This window comes from Strix uralensis, chromosome 18 (genome assembly GCF_047716275.1).
Source record: "Strix uralensis isolate ZFMK-TIS-50842 chromosome 18, bStrUra1, whole genome shotgun sequence".
In the NCBI taxonomy this organism is placed as follows: domain Eukaryota; kingdom Metazoa; phylum Chordata; class Aves; order Strigiformes; family Strigidae; genus Strix; species Strix uralensis.
This window is the reverse complement of record NC_133989.1, coordinates 7,727,675-7,747,113: the sequence shown is the minus strand read 5'-3', so window position 1 is coordinate 7,747,113 and position 19,439 is coordinate 7,727,675. Positions and strand designations below refer to the sequence as shown.

At 39.3% G+C, this 19,439-nt stretch overlaps 1 protein-coding gene across 1 annotated transcript in view; it reads right to left on the bottom strand.

The window, feature by feature from the left end:
• Positions 1-845: 845 nt before the first annotated feature.
• BCAS1 (brain enriched myelin associated protein 1) overlaps positions 846-19,439 on the bottom strand; it is a 50,489-nt gene continuing 31,895 nt past the window's right edge. The window contains exons 10-12 of the mRNA XM_074888148.1: positions 18,231-18,398; positions 8,011-8,277; positions 846-2,771 (exon numbers count right to left, since the gene is read on the bottom strand). Of these exons, the coding sequence (XP_074744249.1) occupies positions 2,697-2,771; positions 8,011-8,277; positions 18,231-18,398 (510 nt within the window). The 3' untranslated portion in view covers positions 846-2,696. The remainder of the gene's footprint in view (positions 2,772-8,010; positions 8,278-18,230; positions 18,399-19,439) is intronic.

Here is a 19,439-nt window from a genome sequence, read left to right as displayed (position 1 = left end):
GAAGCATTTCTTACACAAAAAGTAGCAAATTTAATCCATTCCCTGGGATTTTTATATTTATGAGATTGCGTTAGCTTCTTAAAATTCTTCCAAAATGCCTGCATGAAACACACCTTAAGATCGTTGAAGCAGTCTGATCTGCTTCAGTTCCCCTCAAAACATCCTATGCATGAAACCAGAGCTTATTTGTTGACAACAGAGTCTAAATGCAATGTATTGCTTTGGCTGCTCTTTTCCTTTGTCTTGGATTGCAGCCTCTTCCCAAACTGTGATTTCCAAATGACTTGTTAAGCTTTACCGGGCCTGAACATAAAAGCTATACTTTTATGTTTCTTATATGGCATGTGGAATGCGGAAGCTCAACTTAACTGTGGATGCATCTCCTAAGACCTTTCTTCCTCTTGGGGCTCCATGTGTTGCTGCTTTATGAGAAGGCTGACTCGCTTCTTCAAAGCTTGTGTTGTTCCTGTTATCAGAGAGGAATCAGACAAAATGGGGAGTTTCTATGTGGGAGGCAGTGCCAACACTAACCGTTATTTCATCTGCAATAATAGCTCAGTGGCATAAGGGGCATCCACAGCCAAACTTACTGTTTTTCTTGTTTTTCTGCCAAGAGGATTTCCTGATTCCTGAAATTAGTCCCATTGCCAAGCGATATAGTCAAATCACATGATCAGCAGTCCTAATTACCTCAGGGATACAGAATTCAGTCAATGCAGACCTGTTCCTAAAGTGTGCACTAAGGGAGAGTTGTTCTCTTCCACAGAAGGACTGATCTATCCATAATATAATATTAATATCTACAATGTCTAAATATAATAATATATATACAATCTATAATATAATTAATTAGCCAGAGCATATTTTTATTTGAAAATTGCTTAAATACTATTCTAATACAGAGGCAATTATAGCAGTATGAAGTCAGCAAACAGCATGATAGCTTATTCCTCTTTTCTGATAACACTCACTATGCTGACATCTGGTACTTTCATACCAGCATGTAACCATGGTGGTTGTCTCACTGTATGTAGCTTTACATGCACTGATTTAATTAAAGCTGTATACTCTTGTAGTGTAGACAAAGACTAAGACTTTTTTGTGGAGCAAAGCCGGATATAACAAGCCTAATTCTTCTCTCATGCTACCATAAATGCAGATGCACAGAAGTCACTGGTCCTACACAGATGCAGAAGTAGGTCGTTACAAATCAGGTTTGAAATCTGTAAGCAGTCTTGATTGATATCACTTTATATGGCATCAAAGGCCCATTGTGCTAGGGAGGAGAACAGAAAGTACTATTATAACTAAAGGACCTTTTGTCTGTGCTCTCTGCGCATAGAACCAGCAGCGAGTTTTGGTCGTCCACTGTAAGTCCACAGGTTTGCAGAGGCCAGTGCAAAAATACCACCTACCTACAACGGCTTGTATGGAGGAACAAGGCTCTTTTACCTCTGTCTTCTATGACCAGTTAGAAATGTCATTCTTCAGATTTTACAGAATTCTTGCTTGGTTTCCAGTTATAATCTTTACTCAAATAAAGAATGACAGCTCTTCACTCTGCAAGCAGGGTTTTTATGTGTTGATTTATGCCTTAATATCACATCAGAAAATATCAGAAAACAGGGATGTAAATAACAGAACTTTGTTTTAGGATTAAAGCAGCAAATTATTTTTTGAAAGGATAAGTATTTGTTTATTTAATCATAAGAAGGTCAAAATATACAGTTCTGTATCATTCAGATGCTAGTGTGGATTAAAACATCAGGCCCACGGTTCCCTGTCCAGGTTAGCCCAGGGCTGAATAAACAGAAATCTTAATTTTCTGTAAAATTTATTAACTAGTTATTACAGGAGTCTTGTGAAGCAGGGAGATGCCTGGACAGCCTTGATTTTGGTTTTTATTAGGATTAATTACAAGTATGGATATAAACAAGTATCTCATGAAACAACTAAGTTTCCTATCATCTGAAAAACATTAATAACAGGATTGTAGGTACAGCCTTGGAGTTAGGACTACAGTGGGGACGCGGGTGCCCCCTTGTGTTCCTATTAGAACCTTAAATAGTTTTTAATTTGTTATCCCACCTCACCAAGACAAGAGAGAAGTTGTCTCAATCATGTAAAGCCTTTGCATTTTAGCATTTTAATTTACATTAATAAACAATATGAAGCATAACTTTATAACCACTGATTCTATTATACTGCAGACTTTTTGCTAATTTCAGCTCTATTGAAAACCACAAAAGGTGACTTGGTTGTTTTTACATTTAAGTGTAACATTTATCAAAGGAGATTTTTTTTTTTTTTCCTGGCTGCTTTAAAGCTCTCTAAAACTGAGGATTTGTTGCTCATGCCTTGCTGCACAAACTGCATTCCTTTGTCACATGCATTTTTTTTCTGCCGTTTATTTAATTCACTGCCACTTTCTTACCTTACATACTCTGCCCTCTGTAGACTTAAAATCATCCACATGACCTTTCTTTAAATATACTACACACTGCTTGGTAATCTTTAGAGTTGCTTTCTAACATCTAATGAACAAACCCTGTAAATGATATACCTTAAATGATACACCAATGTTTGCTTTAGCCTCAGGCATTTGATGACAGCCATGTAAAGGAAAATAATGAGTCATCTCTACTGCAGTGGAGCTTACAGAGAGCTGCTGATCCTTCAGCAGCCAAGAGTATTCATTACTTGGATTTCCCCGCAGGTAGGATAGACACAGGATCTGTTTGCACTTCCGCATCAGACATCCTTTTGGAACCCTGTGGAATAAGATATAGAAATTTATAAAAATTTTCAAATATTTCAGAACAGTTAAATCTGGGATTATGTGTTAGAGTTTTGCTACAGCTATTTTCCACTCATTTCACCTCTCTGCTTTTCTTAATTTGCCCTTTTTTTAATATGCATAACTACATGAGCACCATCTGTATCATAACAATCTCAGAAAGTTACTGCTTGCGACTTTGCCTAAATGTGTTGGTTGTTTTAATACAATTTTCCCAGTCAGCATGGAAAGCAATTGTCTTTAAAAACTGGACTACCATACCAGAGACATGATGCTGTGTACTTGTAGTATTGTAGTTTTGGCATAACTTTCTCTAAAATTTCCCTGGCCTAAACGGTTCACTGAAACCATGCTAAGAGTCCTTCAAGCATGATTAATAGTGTATTATAGCCAGCCTTGGTCTGCTCTAAGTTAAAGGAACATTAAATACTTTTATGCATGACAGGTATTTGACAATGTTAGAGTGATAAAGCTTTTTTTGCACTACAAATACAATTCTGGTTTTGGAACCAGTTCAAGACACTAATCCAGCTTAGATGAAGAAAAGGCATAGCTATACCAACTAAATTTTTGACCAGTAATTGATAAAAACTTGGACTTAGTTTAAGATGCCTTGACCTAATTTTACTGGCCTTGAAGCCACTGAAACTTCAGAACATGACAGCAAAATGGATCCACAAACACTGTTTCAGAGGTCACTGTTAACATTGTGTAGGATGCCAATCCTGTTTATAGCCAGATGCCTAAATCGTTACATGCTAAACAGAAAAAACAGCATGACAAAGCTAAAGATGACTGTTACGTGCTTTCCCTACAATAGGAACTGTGCAGAATCATATGCGAATTGTCCTTTCACACAGTACATTTCACACTGGAAACCTGACTCATCACTTCAGGTCACCATAGGACTATTCTGTGTCAGACTGGGAGAGTGAAAGATCTCAACTTCCTCATCCCTTTCAGGGAAGTTAAAACAGTGGGTTTTTTATACTGATTAGACTCCACCTCACTGACATTCTTTTAACTTTTCACCTTTGAAAATCTATGTATAAAAAAGAGCATCCAAAAATCACAATGGACTAAAAGAATCCCATCTACACTAACTGTGATCTTGTGGAGCTGGCTGCAATGGGATTGCTTCTGCTTACACCAATGTCGAGTTTGGAAGACAGAACAGAATTCTAGAATTCTAAAACAGAATAACATTTTTTGGCCATTTATATGTAGCAGCAAATGTAAGACATAAAAAAATGTAATGGTTTTTAATATCCATCAAACAATACCAAATGAGCTAGTCATTCCAAATTTATCCAGCAATCCTAAAAACCTATACATCAGTTAAAAGATTTCCCACATTACAAGAGTAATGGAGTCTGTCAACTGTAGCTGTTCCTGTCTGATGCATGAAGATATTAAGCCATTTTTAGACTGATCTAGGAAACAAGACGATACTATTTGCCATTCTTCTTATAAATGGGTGGAGGGAGGAGTAGAGGAGGGGGAGTTCATTTGAGATCATCCCCATTTTGACTCATTCAGGACATCTGCAGAAGTGTCATATGTTATTTGCTTATACTACAGTCTCCCTGCTGCACCCATTTTCAAGGTGGTTGTTGATTAAAGCAGGAAGCTTTGAGGGAGACTGGCTGATGATTCTTGTTAAACTGGAATTTCCAAGCCCGCTGTGAAATAAAGAACTTTGTTCCTGCCCTTTTAACGGACAAATTCCAGCTCTGCCTCAGATTCAGAAGCATGGGTACCACCGGCTCACGCCTTGCTCTCTGTTACGCTGCATAACCCCTTTCAGTGCAGTGGAAGTTGCCTGCATTTGTGACAGCTAAGCTGGAACATATTCTTTTGGGCAGAGCACTTGAAAGTGCACACACAGGAATGTCATGGTATTGGAGTGTATTTTTTTCCAGCTTATGCTGAGGAGTTTATGTCAGTATACCAGATACTCTGATCAGAATAGGTCAGAATAGTTTCCACATGCTAAGCACTCCCAGCTTCTGACAACTTAAGTATGAGTTATTACAGCTCAGAAAACAATGTCATTAATCTTTTTTTTTTTCCTTTTTCTTTCTAATCTAATCTTTCTAAGACTCACTAAATACCTTTGCATTTTATATAGCTTATAAATTAATCTCTTTTACCATAGGAACAACCACTGGACCTTATCATTTGTGCTAAAGCCACACAGCCAGCCCATAACACTGTTTGCTTGCATAAGTGGCTCCATTTGTATTGAAAGTTTTAGCATTTGTTAGCCCAAGTGGGAGCAGATGCTTGAACTGAAGTGTTCTCATCAGCTGCATTCCTGCACTATGACATCCTCTTACTCTGTGCCCTTTCCCAGAGGAATTGACAGATTCAGGAGAGTGTGGTGTTAAAATAGCTGCTATTGAAGTAGCTCACCAGAATTTAGGAGGAGCTCAGTGGGCACAGGTTATGTGAGCAAGTAAGGTCTGCTGGATCCCCTGTTAAATATCTCCTGCTTCCATTTTATCAGCATAAAGCTTCATATTTCTGCGGAGTTGTTACCAGGTATTTGAGCTGTTATCTTGAAATGAAAATCCTGGCATTGGTTTGTGTGTGATCTAATACTTTTAGATTAATGATTACACCTTTCTGGGACTTAGTATGATCACCTACGAGATGTGAAGATTATTTTTTAGAAGCATTGGAGAACTAGGTTTCTTAGGTGTGGGTAATCTTCTTGGGGATATTCAAAAAGAGGTAGTAATTTTCTGTGAGATATTTTTCATACACAGACCTCATTGTTGTGGTTTTTCTCCTCCCAGTTCAAAAGCACAACGAACTGACCAAACCAGCTACACTGTTACCAAAAACTTTTTTTTTTTTTTTTTTTTAAGTGCCATCTTCTGTTAATGGGAGAGGGAAGCTCTAGGGATACTATTGGCCTCTATAATTACAACAGAAGATAAGGGACTATACAGCCATAAGGGACTATACAGTCTGGCATACTACTCAAGCAAAAATATCTCACAGAACATCTCTACTTCCTCTATATTTATTCTGCATTTTTTTTCCCCAAATGGTCTTTTTACCTCTTCACAATCTCATCTCTTGATCAAAAAGCTTTTGCTTGCCCTTTGAATCAGAGACACCTTTCCTGCCTCTCTCTGTGTGTTTCATGAACTTGCACTTGAAAGTGTGTTTCCTTGCTAGCTTGTACTTCCTCATATCTCCCTTTCTGGAATAATTCTAAATCCGTATCTATTGTTAAACTCTGTGAAAGATTTTTAAATACAGCTTGGATGAATGACACCATACAAAATAAAGTGCAATTATCAACAGACAAACCCTTTCTCACACAGTGGCTACAGTGAGAATTTTGACAAAGGAGGGCTGTCAGTGCTTAATTTCAACAAATCTCCAGACCAGAGAAACAAATCTCAATTATCTCTAGAAATAATAGAGGTAGTTAACATTTTCCTCATTTCTAGATAACCTATGCCAGAAAAATGTGGCTGTCTTCCTCCTCTCCATTTAATGTAAGAGATCTGTTACCATCATCTAAGTGGTTTAAACAACAGAACTCCTGATTTCACTGCTGGGGGCAGGTTGCCAATACCCAGAGGAGGATACAACACCTACATGCCATGCTTGTGAGCGTGGATCAGATGTTACGCACATGCACCGATGTTGTGCACAATGGACATTTCATACAGAATTTGGATGCAAAGCGGGTGAGGAGAGAAAAGTGCACATGAGGATGCACGTGTTTGATGATTCATGGTGGACCAGGATTTTACCCCAGAACAATTGGGTTAAACAGAAAGCAGAAGTGGCTGAACTGTTGCTAATCAATATTGCAGAAAGTTATTTTTCTTTTGTTCTTAATTCCCCTTCTAATATGTAATTATTTTGGTAATGCAAATCGCCCTCTGTAGGACACATAGTAATCTTGTGAAACGCGTGCAAATTAAACACTACTTATGATGTGGAAAAACATCTGCCTCTGAATGAGTCATACTGGTCTTCATGGCAGCCTAACTTTATAACCCCGTGTCCTAACAGGGCTAATTTTCAAATCTGCATTACCATTTCAATCTCTATTGCTTGATTTTTCTTCTTTCAGACCTGGAGATTGCCAGGCTCTTTTTCCTGACAGCCTTAAAAGTAAGGTAGGGAGGAAGGAAAAAAAGTTGTATGTCTCTCAGGGGAGCCTGATTCACTAGCAATCATTTCAGGTAACAGTCAAATCTGTTTGGGTTCTTTACATCACTTGAAATTTGTGATGAAGCTCAGTTTACACACAAGATTTCCAAAAGATGCTAAAAATGACCCCATAGCTCTGTGGATTCATTGCTGTTGTGGCAATGTGAGGAAAGAGGAGCAAACTGCATCCTTCCACTTTATTTATAAAAGGCAATGGAAATCTGCCCTCTTGCCAAGCCTTGAGAGGCAGTCCCAGGTCTAACCTGTGCTTCTGTTTCTATATTGGCCCCTGAATATGGACAAGGGGCAAAAAAAAAAATTTCATCTGATGCTCTGAGGAACAATTAGTTGCATCTGTAACACTAAGCCTTATAGACACTCAGATTTTTAGTATGCTGAATTCTTTAATTTCTACATTTCAGGTTTCAGTGAGGGGGGCATAGCAAATTTAGAGTAAGATTTAACAAAAAAAGTGGGAAGAAAAAATACCATGTGTATTTTTTTGTGTGCTTTAACTAGTCTATAACTGAATGCTAACACAAGGTCCCTACCTTGTAACCACTATGCTGGTTCCCACCCACCCAGTGGCCTACCTTGATTTTTTCTTGCAGGGATGTCCCAGCTGCTCTGAAGCAGCAACTGAACCACCATCGTGCCAGGCAGATTACTCTGGTAAACCGGCACCACCTCCACTTTTCCTTAATAAACACACTGTAATTTGTAGGTGGTTCAGTACCTGCTACCAGAACAGTTGAGTCATCCCAGTAGCCAAGGCATGAACCTCTAAAACAGGGGTGTGAGAACAATTAGAGCTCTCCCATAGTAAACCGTACCTGCCTGTGAATCAGTACCCTGAGGTCCAACTTTTCTTGCCTTTGCCAAAAAACTTGCTGTTGTTTGGCTTTAGTCCTGCAAGCTGCTTGTGAAGTTGCACTCCTTCTGGCACAAATCTCACACGGTTAACAGCTTGCAGGACGGGTGCTTAAAAAAAGCTGAAAAATGACTAAAAAGATAAGATCAAGATAACGTACAAGGCCCTTAAAAAACCCTCCAAGTGACTGCCTCTTCTCTGTCTTCTTGAAGGAGGGTTCCTTTGAAGCGTCTCCTCCGTTCTGGATGGAGTCGGTCTCGGCTGCTTGCTGCTCCCTGGAGTCTGGCTGCTCCCTGGTTTCCTGTTTGCTGCCTTTCTGCTTGCTCAGCTCCACTGTAGACTTCTTGTCTTTTGAACTCTCTTTGCTCTTTTGGCCCACAGGTTCACTTTCAGCTGGGGCAACTGGCCTCTCTGTGGAGTTTAATGTCTAAAGCAGTTTCAAACAATGGTTATTTTTAGTGTGAAATGTAAACATTTTGGAAGGCGATCCATAAATATATTAAAAAATGAAAGGCCACCTGGCAGGGAGAAATCCTGCTGTCCAACAGGTTTTCATTTACAGAGTTTGGGATGAACTCCTGCAGCCTTGATTTAGGGAAGGACTCCCAGGGAGCCGATAGAATTACTTACATGAGCAAAGACTGCAAGATCAAACCATCCCTGCATAGACTTGCTTTATTTATGTATATGTCTATGCTGAAGCTGTTTTAGGAGGCAGAAAACATGCATGGGAAGATGCAGAGTCACAAGCATGCACTGCCAACCGAGACTCCCCCAGCTTTTGCATCCCAGGCTGTGAAAACACCCAAAAGGTGCAAGGGAAAGATTTGGGAGAGAAAGAAGTAAAAGACACCATAAAGCAATGGATAAAAACAACTTTGCTATAAAACTGCAACACTCCACCAAAAAATTAACAACATAGGGTTTGGCTATGGAAGGTCACAGCATCATAGAAAATGTCACGTACAAGGGCAAAAGAAGAGATAGCAAATATTCCAAAGACAAACACAATGACAGAGCACCTATTTATAGTAAAGGAAAAGATTCTGAAACTCAGAGAAATATGGGATATGTTTGAAGTTCGCAGGAGAAAAATCAGACCTGGCAAACAAAGGATAAGGCAATGAAACTCTCACTGTTTGCAGAGTAGCAAATGACTAGATATATTTTTGCTAGGAGATTTGTTTGCAAATGGGATTTTCTTTTCTTCTTATGGAAAAAAATCATATTGACTTATTTATTAACATAATAATTAAAATAGCACATGAATTTGCCATGTTGAAAAGCTGGAAATCTTATATTTTCCCCCAGGGCACAGCCCAGAGCTTAATACTATGTAATTTTCCAACTTTGGGGATTTTACCATTACTCTTGAAATATTTGGTGTTCTTCTAAAGGCTTACGGTTATACACTTACGTGACAGTCTTAGCTTTCATTAAAAACAAATACATTTTTAGACATCATTTCAGGGAAAAACCTGAAAGCAGAAACTCTAGAGAAACAGAATGCAAATACACCTCTCATATCTATTCAAAAAACCCCTTCAAGCCACTGTAATTTTGGGGAAACAAGAATGAGAGGGGGTAGCAATACTACCACTGACCTTTTTCACTTGATTCACCTTTCTTCCCCACATAATCTTAAAAAAAACCCACATTTAAGTTATAGAACCTGCAACCATTTAATACATTCAGTCTTGACCAGTTAGCTTAAGTCCTCAGCAAAATATGTGCTTGTATTTAACTATTTCCTTTTCAAAAGGACAGACGTATGTAGGTATATATTTGCTTACATCTGGATTTGTCTGATTTTAGACTTAAAAAATGCAGTCATGAATCTAGTTTTGGCTCTAGTTCTGCGGGAAGACAGCACACGAAACCTGGAGATGCAGGTGATCAGTAGCCACATACGCCACAGGCAGGCACTATCTGTGTGTCAATAGTTTATTAAAGCAAATTCAATAACATCAGAGCACAGGAGAACTGTCATCTGGGCTGCTCAGACACCAGACACTCCCTGTGGCTCGTGCACCCCGCCTGAGGACAGACAACTGCTCAGATGCACTTCTGAGTGCCCAAGTGATGCCGGAGCTCTCCTAGCACAAGGATGAACGGAACTTCATAAACCCAGATTTAATTCTGTCTCTTTCTTTCTGACTCATTTTAACTATCAGACGGGAAGCTCTCAGCGGCTGAACCCATCAGTTAGTTCAAGAATCTTCTTACCCTTATTTGCCTTAGCTTGCTTTTGAAATGTTTCTCTTTGGTACGACTGCAGATGTGAACGTTCAATTCAAAAATAACCACAGCACCCAAAATACAGCTATGAGACTGGATGTGTCTGAGTTCAAAGGTGCCAGAACAACTTCTAACCCTTATTAACGCTCTGTGAAATCTGTGGGTTTACTCTGTGGGTGTAAAATTAGAGCTGAGTCTTCTTCACCACACGTGTTTGATTGTGATTGTGTAGGTGCCTGATAGTTACAGTATTGCAGCCAAATCCGAACTGGATGCAACAGAACTATTTCTGTGAGCAGGTTTCGGCCTTTGATGTTAGTCAAACAAAACACTTTAAAAAAATATTCATAATACATTTTCCAGGCAAAATAAGAAAAAATTCCAATCAGATAATCTCTTTGAGGCGTTTCATATTAACCTTGAAAGGCAGGAAATTGGCATATTTTATATTGATGGGAGCAGCTCAGGAAATACAAAGTGAAGCCTATGAATAATGAAACATGTTAATGTTTCTTATTCTAAAGGGTGATCTGCACCTGACAGATTGCTTTTACTCTTTCAACATTAACAGTGCCACTAAAAAAAAAAAAAAAAAAAAAAAAGATGAACAGGAAAGTATTTTTCCCCATCATGTTATAGGAAACCTTAATCCAAGGCTGCAAAAGGCAGAGCCCTAAATTTCCACCGATTTTGGATCAGTGTATTAATGCATTTCTGTAGCGTACAGAATGGCAGTGATGAAAAGCAAAGAAGAATCACAGCATTCCAGAGATGCGATAGCATAATTTAAGATCACTTCACAGAAATTCTAAAAAAGGAAGAAGTCAACAGCAGATACAGTCTTCCTTGAGCTCTTCTGTGTAATAAAACTCTGCCAATTTACACCAGTGCAAGTGAGAGAAGAAGGAAGACTAATAAATTGATTTAAAAAAATGGAAGGAAACTGGCTGCTAATTAAAATAAAAAGTAAAACTAGGACTGTAACTTTTAGTCACTTTACCCAGATCATTTCACAAGTCTGTTGTATGAAATAAGGAATAAATGCCACAAGACAAGACCTTCTATATTTGGGATGCTTTTAGAATAATATTTGGGATGCTTTTTAAATAATTCATAAAGATTAACCTTAATATCATAAGACATCATGAAAATAAGAAGAATGAGAAAATAATTTTACTATTAATTAAAAAAGGAAATAAAAGCAGAAATTCTTTTAGGTCAGTTTTCAATACAACTTCAGTTTTGCTCTCAGGTTAAAGGAAACCCTGTGTCTATACACAGAACCTGTGTTTTATCTCTCATTACTGTATGTAATTATTCTGGATATCTTGACTCACAACAGATGAGGTTTGACTCTCAGAAAAGGTAACAGTATTTGTATTTCCAATGAAAATGTGAAGTCTTGGAAGCATTTGTAAAGCCATAAAGATTATAATGCAACATCCAAAGTTTTGGTTTAGCTTTTATGAACATAGAATGAAAGAAATAAAAAGAGAATAAGAACAAAATATTTTCATGGCTTTTGTTAAATTGCAGTGAACGGTTTTCATTCTCACTTTCATTTCCCTTCTATAAAGTTTCCACCTAAATGATCCTTTCCTCAGCAGACAAGTAAATCAACAAAGTAAAAATTATTCTAGCTGTGTGTATTTAGTTTCACTACCTAAGCCAAGGTACATGCAGAAAGTAAAATAATAGCAAAAGAGATAGGAATAAAATTCAACCTAAACCCACTAATTATTGTAAGAAAAGGAACACACCTGGAAAAAAGCATTTTTTAAATCAGATAGTGACTCTTTAAAAACTTATTTAATAGTTTGAATAAGTAAATAGATAAGTAGAGAAATATGTAAATATATGAAGTTTAGTGAGCATATAGCACTTTTTTTGCAGTGATTTTTACATTTCTAGATGTAAAAGCTAGAGTTGTATGGATGTAGGTGACAACAACCCATCACCAAAAGATGAAAAAATCCAGGCACTTACTTGGTGACTGGGGCTTGGGTCATTTACCTCTTCTGAACTGGTTGTCCCTCCATCACCCTTCACTGACTAAAATAACAAAGGATTATAGGACTTCTAACTGGGTTTCTGTTTGAAGCATTATTTCAATACGAAAACACACATGAATCAAAAAACGCAAGGTTTGATTTAAGGATAGTCTTTACAACACTGAAACAAACCCAGACATTTTAGAAGCTCTATTAACATTTTTGAAATACCCACATCTCCAAGGCAGGTTTTTGCTAGTTCTTTGCTATGTGAAGTGATTGTCTCTTGTAAGCCAATTTTCCCATTAAGGCCTGAGAAATATGAATGAGGTCTCAGGGGACCAGAGATCATATCAGCCAGTAAACAAGACATTGCTACCAGCCCTGCCACTGTAGTTTTCTAGGAAAGAGCTCTTGCTCGCTTTTCAGAGGCAAATCTGTCTTATAAGATCTAGTGGGACTTCCTTTCTATTTAACGATCATACTAAGTGCATTTCCCGTGAATAATTAAAACCCACTCAACTTTATGGATATATTTTTATATTATCATCAGCATCCATTTTTCACAATTTTTGCTTTCAAGTTTATGCCTTCTCTCTTTATACATCTAAGTAATGGACCTTCTTGGTGCCCATTCTTCCCAGCCAGGACAATCAGAGCAGACCCTGAGGCTGCAGCACTGGTGGGTCATTCAGAACAAATCTTGACTCTGAAATACGTTTTTTAAGGTACGATCCCCTGTACTGAAATTTAAAAATGAGAAAAACCTGTTTGACAAAGCTAGCTCAATGAGACAAGATTTATGACAATTAGATTAAGGTTAGTTACAATTAGTAATATAAAAGAAACAAAAGGAATAGTATGTATGTGTTTAATTAAAAAGCATGTTAGAGGGTTCAATGTGGTATTCTCCTGAGTACCATATAAGCCACAGAGCTTAGCAGAAAAGTATAAAATAAACTCCAGAATTTCAAAGTACCCAAATTTAAATGTCATTTTTCATTGCATAAGTTCAATGAAAACAATGAAAGGATGTGACTTTTGTTCTAAAGATAGATCAGGCGGATTTGTGGTTTTCTGCAGCTTGTAGATTTGTTACTTGAAGCACAATAGTATCAGCCTGATCCTATATATGGTGTTATTTTGCAAGGACCTACTTCAGTCTCTGATTTTCCTATAAAACCACAGAAAATCAATATGTAGTAGCAGCAGCATGATAGAAAACTAAACCACTCCATGGCAATTCATTATTTGTCACAAATTGTGGGGAAAATTATCTTTCTGGCACGTGCTGCTGCACAGTCTCTTGCATGTTTATGCTTGAGACTATCTGTGTAAGAGGTTGCAGAAATGGAGGGGAGGAAGCATGGTGTGGTCTGTCTTAACATTACAGGATAGAAACTCAGTCCAGAGTGTATGAAGATGTATTGTGATAAAATCTAGTTTGCATGTCTATTTCAGTAAGTCTTTAAATGCCTTCAGGAGAAAAAAAAAAAAGTTTATGCTATAACAGCAACCACTTTGTTACCCTTTTTATTCCTAAAAAAGCAAACACCACCACCCACCCCCCCCGCCCCACTTTAGACAACCTTTAGTAATCCAAGGTTTGTTTGTTTTTTTTTTTTAACCAGAACATAAATAACAGAGTAAAGACCTTGAGGTCTTTGCCTAGACAAAGTTTCCTCTTGCCTTCAGTGAAATGCATACGCAACCATCACAAGGATTTCTCTCTAGAGCACTGCTGACCTCTTATCCTTGCCTTTGGTCATTTAGGATTGCTGCTGCTGAAAGCTTCCTGAAAGGGTTTTCTGCTTTCTGTGGCAATAAGAGTGGATCAGCATATTTTTAAATAGAGGAGGGTGGGGACAGGCAATAGAATTGCTACATTTTCATGAATAATGAAGGAAAATGAAGTTGGGATAACATAAAATAGTTATTCTTGATTCCAAATGCTATTTATTATGTAAAAGTTTATTTACTTGGGGAAGTAGGCCAGCACAGGCACTGCAGACAACTTGGAAATAATATTTTTCATTAATCCAGAAAGATATATTCTCCTTCAGAGCATCTTCATTAATCTAGAAATAGGATATTTGCAAAGACCATACTCAATGCTATCACAGACCAACAGTGCTGCCAGTCAACTTCCTGACTGAGGACAAATGCTACAGCTTCAATTTACATTCTGATTAAAAAAATGCCATTTTACACCTTCTTATCTCCACAAAATACCTCAAGACAGACATTTTTAAAAGATTTATCTTACCTAGCTTTACATCTGTTTATTATATTCTATAGAAAAAAGCAGGAACTTTCAGGGCTCGCAGCAGCTGACATATCCTAGATCTTAAGGGGCTCTCAGACCTGCTCACCTCTACTCAGTGCCTTTAAAAGGAACCTGGGGTGACTAGCTCAGGTGTAGCCATTTCTGTCAAGACATCTGTATTGGGTCTGATGTATCCTACCCTGTAAATAAGATAGCTACTTGATTTTGATTAACGAGGCATGAGTGACTTTCAATTGGCAGCACAGGATTCCACATCATATGGGAGTGGCTTAGTTAGATATAAAAGAACAGTAGTATTTCTTTATCTCTTATGGATTTGAAGGGATTTAAACTAATACTTTATATGTTTCAATAATTTCCCAATAGCTTTTATAGCATTAGTTAACCGTCTCCTATTTTCATCACAGCAATGACTTCTGTGACCTTTGCAATTGCAAACAATTCATCACAGATAAGAAGAAGCATCTATACCAAGCAAGTCATCAGGTAGTCTTTGAGATACACACTGCCTTTTCCAAAGTAAATTACTTCAAGTTCTCTCAGTGGCTATCCTTGTGTCAATAGGGGCAACTAGAGTGCTAAATGTCTACTTGCTATTGGCCTGTGCTTGTGCTCTCTGAGCAGAATATGTCAGAACTGAGGTACATGGAGAATAACTGACTTGCCTGAGGCTCACAACAGAGGGAAGTAGAATTAAACTTAGTTTCCGAGTCCCAGTCTTGAATCCTGAGAAGATAAGCGACCTTTTCTTGGGCACCTGGGTGGTTGAACTGTGTAACATAACTATGAATGCTATCAGAAAACCTTGGGATCATCTTCAGACAGAAGAGAAACCCAGTAAACAATTATATTAATGTAAAATTAAAAGTCAATCTCTTTCAGCAGCCAGAGCAATAATCCATCTATTGCCAGAGTGGAGACCAAAATCTATCAGTAAACAGGAGCCTGGGTTTTATCAAAGAAGTCCTGACACATTCCTTCTCACCAACAAGCAGGGTTTGTTTCAGAGACTGTAAGTCCCTGTGCTTGTTAAGAGCATATCTTATAAGAATTCACAGCCCCCTCCATCTGCAACGATGCAGGAGTGCTCCAAGAGGGGCTGCTGGGTGAGCCAGTGACCTGCATCATGTGGGTGGCATGGTTTGTACAGGCTCTGATGCCACTTCAGGGCATTTCTCACACCTCCAGGAGCCTCCTGCCCCAGCGTTGCCTGTGGGAGGTGGAACACCACAAGGTACATTTAGGTATTGGCTGAGGTTTGTCCAGATTTGTAAGGGAAAGAGGTTGAACAGATGCAACCACAGGAAAACATTTTATCGCCAGGGTTTCAGGTACGAGGGGCTAAGGACTGCATTCCTCACACAGGTAGAAAGCCGAAGGAGATGGTCTGATGTCAGGGCCTTTGCTGTGCTCCTCAAATATACGTTCACACTGTGGCCACAGCTGCAGTGTAAATTCTCGTGTATCTGAGTTTAAATTAACTAGCATTAGTATGAAGAGCAGACTAATGACATCAGCATGAGGACTAGTGAGGCTGTAAATGGCAGCCCCCCAAAATGTGAGAATGACTGTGCTCTGAGCTTCACGGAGCCAGAATTATGCTGCTACCAGGATGTGAGCTAGCTATGGCAAAGCTGACTCAGGGATTCCTTACTTTATGGCTGATACTGTAGGGTAGCCAGACCTGAAGAGAAAACTATAGTGGAAATGGACCTTTTCTGAATGGAAATTATACCTTCCAGTACACAGTCTGCCAGTATAGCTATTCTGAGCAAGAGAGCCCTATTAGACATCTCTACAGTTCTCATCTCAACTCAGCCCCATAGCACTGGAACTTTCCTACCCATTTTCCTTGTGAGAGAAACGAAGCCTGTGTTGGAGCCTAACATTTCATGCATTTTCAGCACTCACCACTAGTTCAAAAGCTTTACAGAAGCTAGTTGTTTAGCAGTGGCTTAAAATCCTTCTGTCTGCCTTAGGAATCAGAAATACTGTCTGACCAGTCAGCACGAAGCTGTAGGGCAGCTACATAGCTCCAGTTGTGTGCAACAGCATGGCAGTGATGCACAAATCCAAAAGTTATTTGGAGGAAACATCCTGGGACATACTTCAGGGACAATAAATATTTTAAAATAATCCACAATCTGTTTGGAAATTGATAGGCAAAAGTAAAGCAGATGAATACTAAAGGATTCAAAAATCTGCAAAACCAGTTACATGGTTAATACAGTTGTTTCCCATGTGGGTAGATGTTTGCCTACATACTCATCATGTCTTTCTAGGCCAAAATCTGGATTAAACCCCTGCTCTGATTAGAGCAGCATTACATCCACTGCTTTTAACACAGCTCTGTTTTCTTCCATGGTGACTAAGATGGGTGTGGATCAGCTTTATTTTTTAATCCGTGCTTTTTTTTTTTTTTTGTAGGGTGACATGATTTGAAGTCATGGATGCCACAGACACCAGTGTTTGATAAGCATTGCTCCTGCATCACCTTCTGCACACCTAGCATGTGCCATGGTGACAAGCCTCTATGCAGGGTGACCACAATTTCCCTCGGATTTAGGAATAAGGTCGAGATTTTTCCAAACTGACTGATTTTGTAAAATCTTATGTAGAATTAAAGGAACAATGGGTGCACAATTATTGGCTGTTACTAAGAATTTTAGCTTGGATCCTCAAATACACCAGAGTGGCTACATAGTAAAGTAACTCTGAAGAACAAAAAGTAAATGCACCCATTGGGCTGAGGCTAACAAACAACTGAAAATAAAAGAAACACCAATCTTTTAGAAGTTAAAAAATGAATCAGGATTTGCGTTGTTGCATGTACCTTCTATGGTCTGACTCACAAATTTTACCCTTTGACAACGTGACCGTTCACAGCTGTATGTACCAGCATGTGTATGTACCTGCGAGCAGACAACCTGGGCTATTTATTACATCGTGTTAAAAGAAACTGTGTTTTTCACATTTTAATGCACAAGCTACACTGACACCCACACCATATAGCTGCCTGAAAATAAACCAGCATTGATTAAATATAGAAATCTTCCATATGCATTTGTAAACCTTGCCAAAATAGATCAAATGCTATATAAATCCTCAAGGCCTGCTACAGTTTTAATCAGAGAAGTGTTAGTTCTAGACTTGGGTTATTTTCTTTCTTGGCCACTTTTCTAGACTGTTTTGAGGAATACTGTCTGGCTGTCGTTTGTGCACAGATCCATCAGGATAGCTTCTTACCTATAACCACAAGACGATACCAGCCTCAGTGGTTTCCTTCTTCCCTCCTGTCTTCTGGGAAGGAGGATTAGATTCTACTTAGTGCCTTTTTCCATCTAACACGTAACATCTTTGAAAAACCAACTGGATCCTTTTATATGCCAGTTAGCTAACCTACATAAACTGCCAAGAAAAGTTTCACTACTAAAAATAACGGCTCCGTGAACGAGCACGGGATTCGGGACGGTGCAGTGCAGGGACACCGGGTACCGCCGTGGCCCACAGTAGCTGGTTTCCACCCGCAGCAGCGGGAGCGGTCTGGGAGGCTGGAGCCTGTCCCGGCGGCGGCACGACCCCCCCCCCCCCCGTCTGCCCCGGGCCGCCGCGGGGCGCGGAGCTGGCGCGGGGTGCGGAGCCGGAGCGCGGCGCGGAGCCGTTCCCGGAGCAGCCACGAGAGGGAGATGCAGAACGCGGAATGACGGCGGGGGCGCGAGGGGGGTCAGGCACCCACGGGAACGGGCACAACTCCCCTCCTGCGCGCTTAGACACTTATTTTCAAAAGGTTTTTTCAAGAATTGCCACCCCAGCCCCGCAATGAACATGCCGCGCTCAGCCCCTGACAGGGGGTGTCTCGCTTACCAGTTTAAAAAACTTCCTCAGGTTTGCTTTGGGGGTTTTACTTTCTTCTCTTCTAGGTTTCACTTCTGCGGCTTCTGGGCTCTTACTCTCATCTTTGTCAGGAGCCACAGCTTCTAAAGACGCGTCTGCTTTTTCATTGCTTACGATCTCCGCTTCTTCCGATGCGTTCTGGGGTTATTTTTGGTAAATATTAAGAAAGTGGAAAAAACATTCAGACTTAATCAGTGAGGTGTATTTTTTTTTTTTTTAAATAAGTCACAATCAAATGCTCCAGCAGTGCAGTAAGTTGGTACATGAGGAGCAAATGTGGCACGAAAGTATTCTCAGCCTCATTGTATCTGTACGTGTTTCTTCAGGAATTTGATTTATCCCAGTTAAAAAAAGTATATAAGCTGGTGGGATTTTAAGCACTTGTTTAAACTGAAGAAATAGCCTTTCTTGAATTGCAGTACCAGTTCCCAAACACAATAATTTATCTTTAATTACAATTTAAAAAGAAAATTTAAATGACATTACATACAGTAATATGTCCCCTGAGCAGATGATACTCAGGTAAAAACAGTAAAAATGAGAAAGATCATACCCACGAGTTTCCACACAACGTCAGGAACAGGATTAATTAAAAGACCACGGACATTATTAATTGTTAAAACTCTGTTTAGCACCCTTAGTGAAATACAGAAGTGCAACGTCCCAGCCACAGCGTTCTCAGGCTGGTCACATCCACAACACTAGCGCCTCTTCCCAGTCGCAAAAATATAAATGAGTTCCTGAGGTACAAGGTAGTTAAGTAGCTCATCTGTTTACTTCACCTAATCCCACAGGTCACTGCCACCCTCACTGATCGTGTTGACCCTCATTTGAGTTCAAGAAAAGCTGCTGGGTACTTGGCAACGTTGCCTTTATAGAAGGATTCTAGGTCCCGCTGAGCTTTTGTGAATTACTGGAAAGTTCCTTCTGTTATAGCAGTACTTCAACCAGAGACATGTGGTTTGGAAATTCCTCTGAAATATGGATCCCTGTAAAATTTATTGATTAATCTCCTGCATGTCTCATTCCACAGCCTTCTCAAGGCTGTCCTGGGAATGCTCAGTGGGTTTAACAGAACGAGACCTGTGCAGAGCACAATATGTGAACAGGAGGCACATTTCTGCTGTCGGAGGTGGAGGCACAGCCGGGCAGGAGGCTGAACAGGCGTTTCCTTAGCTG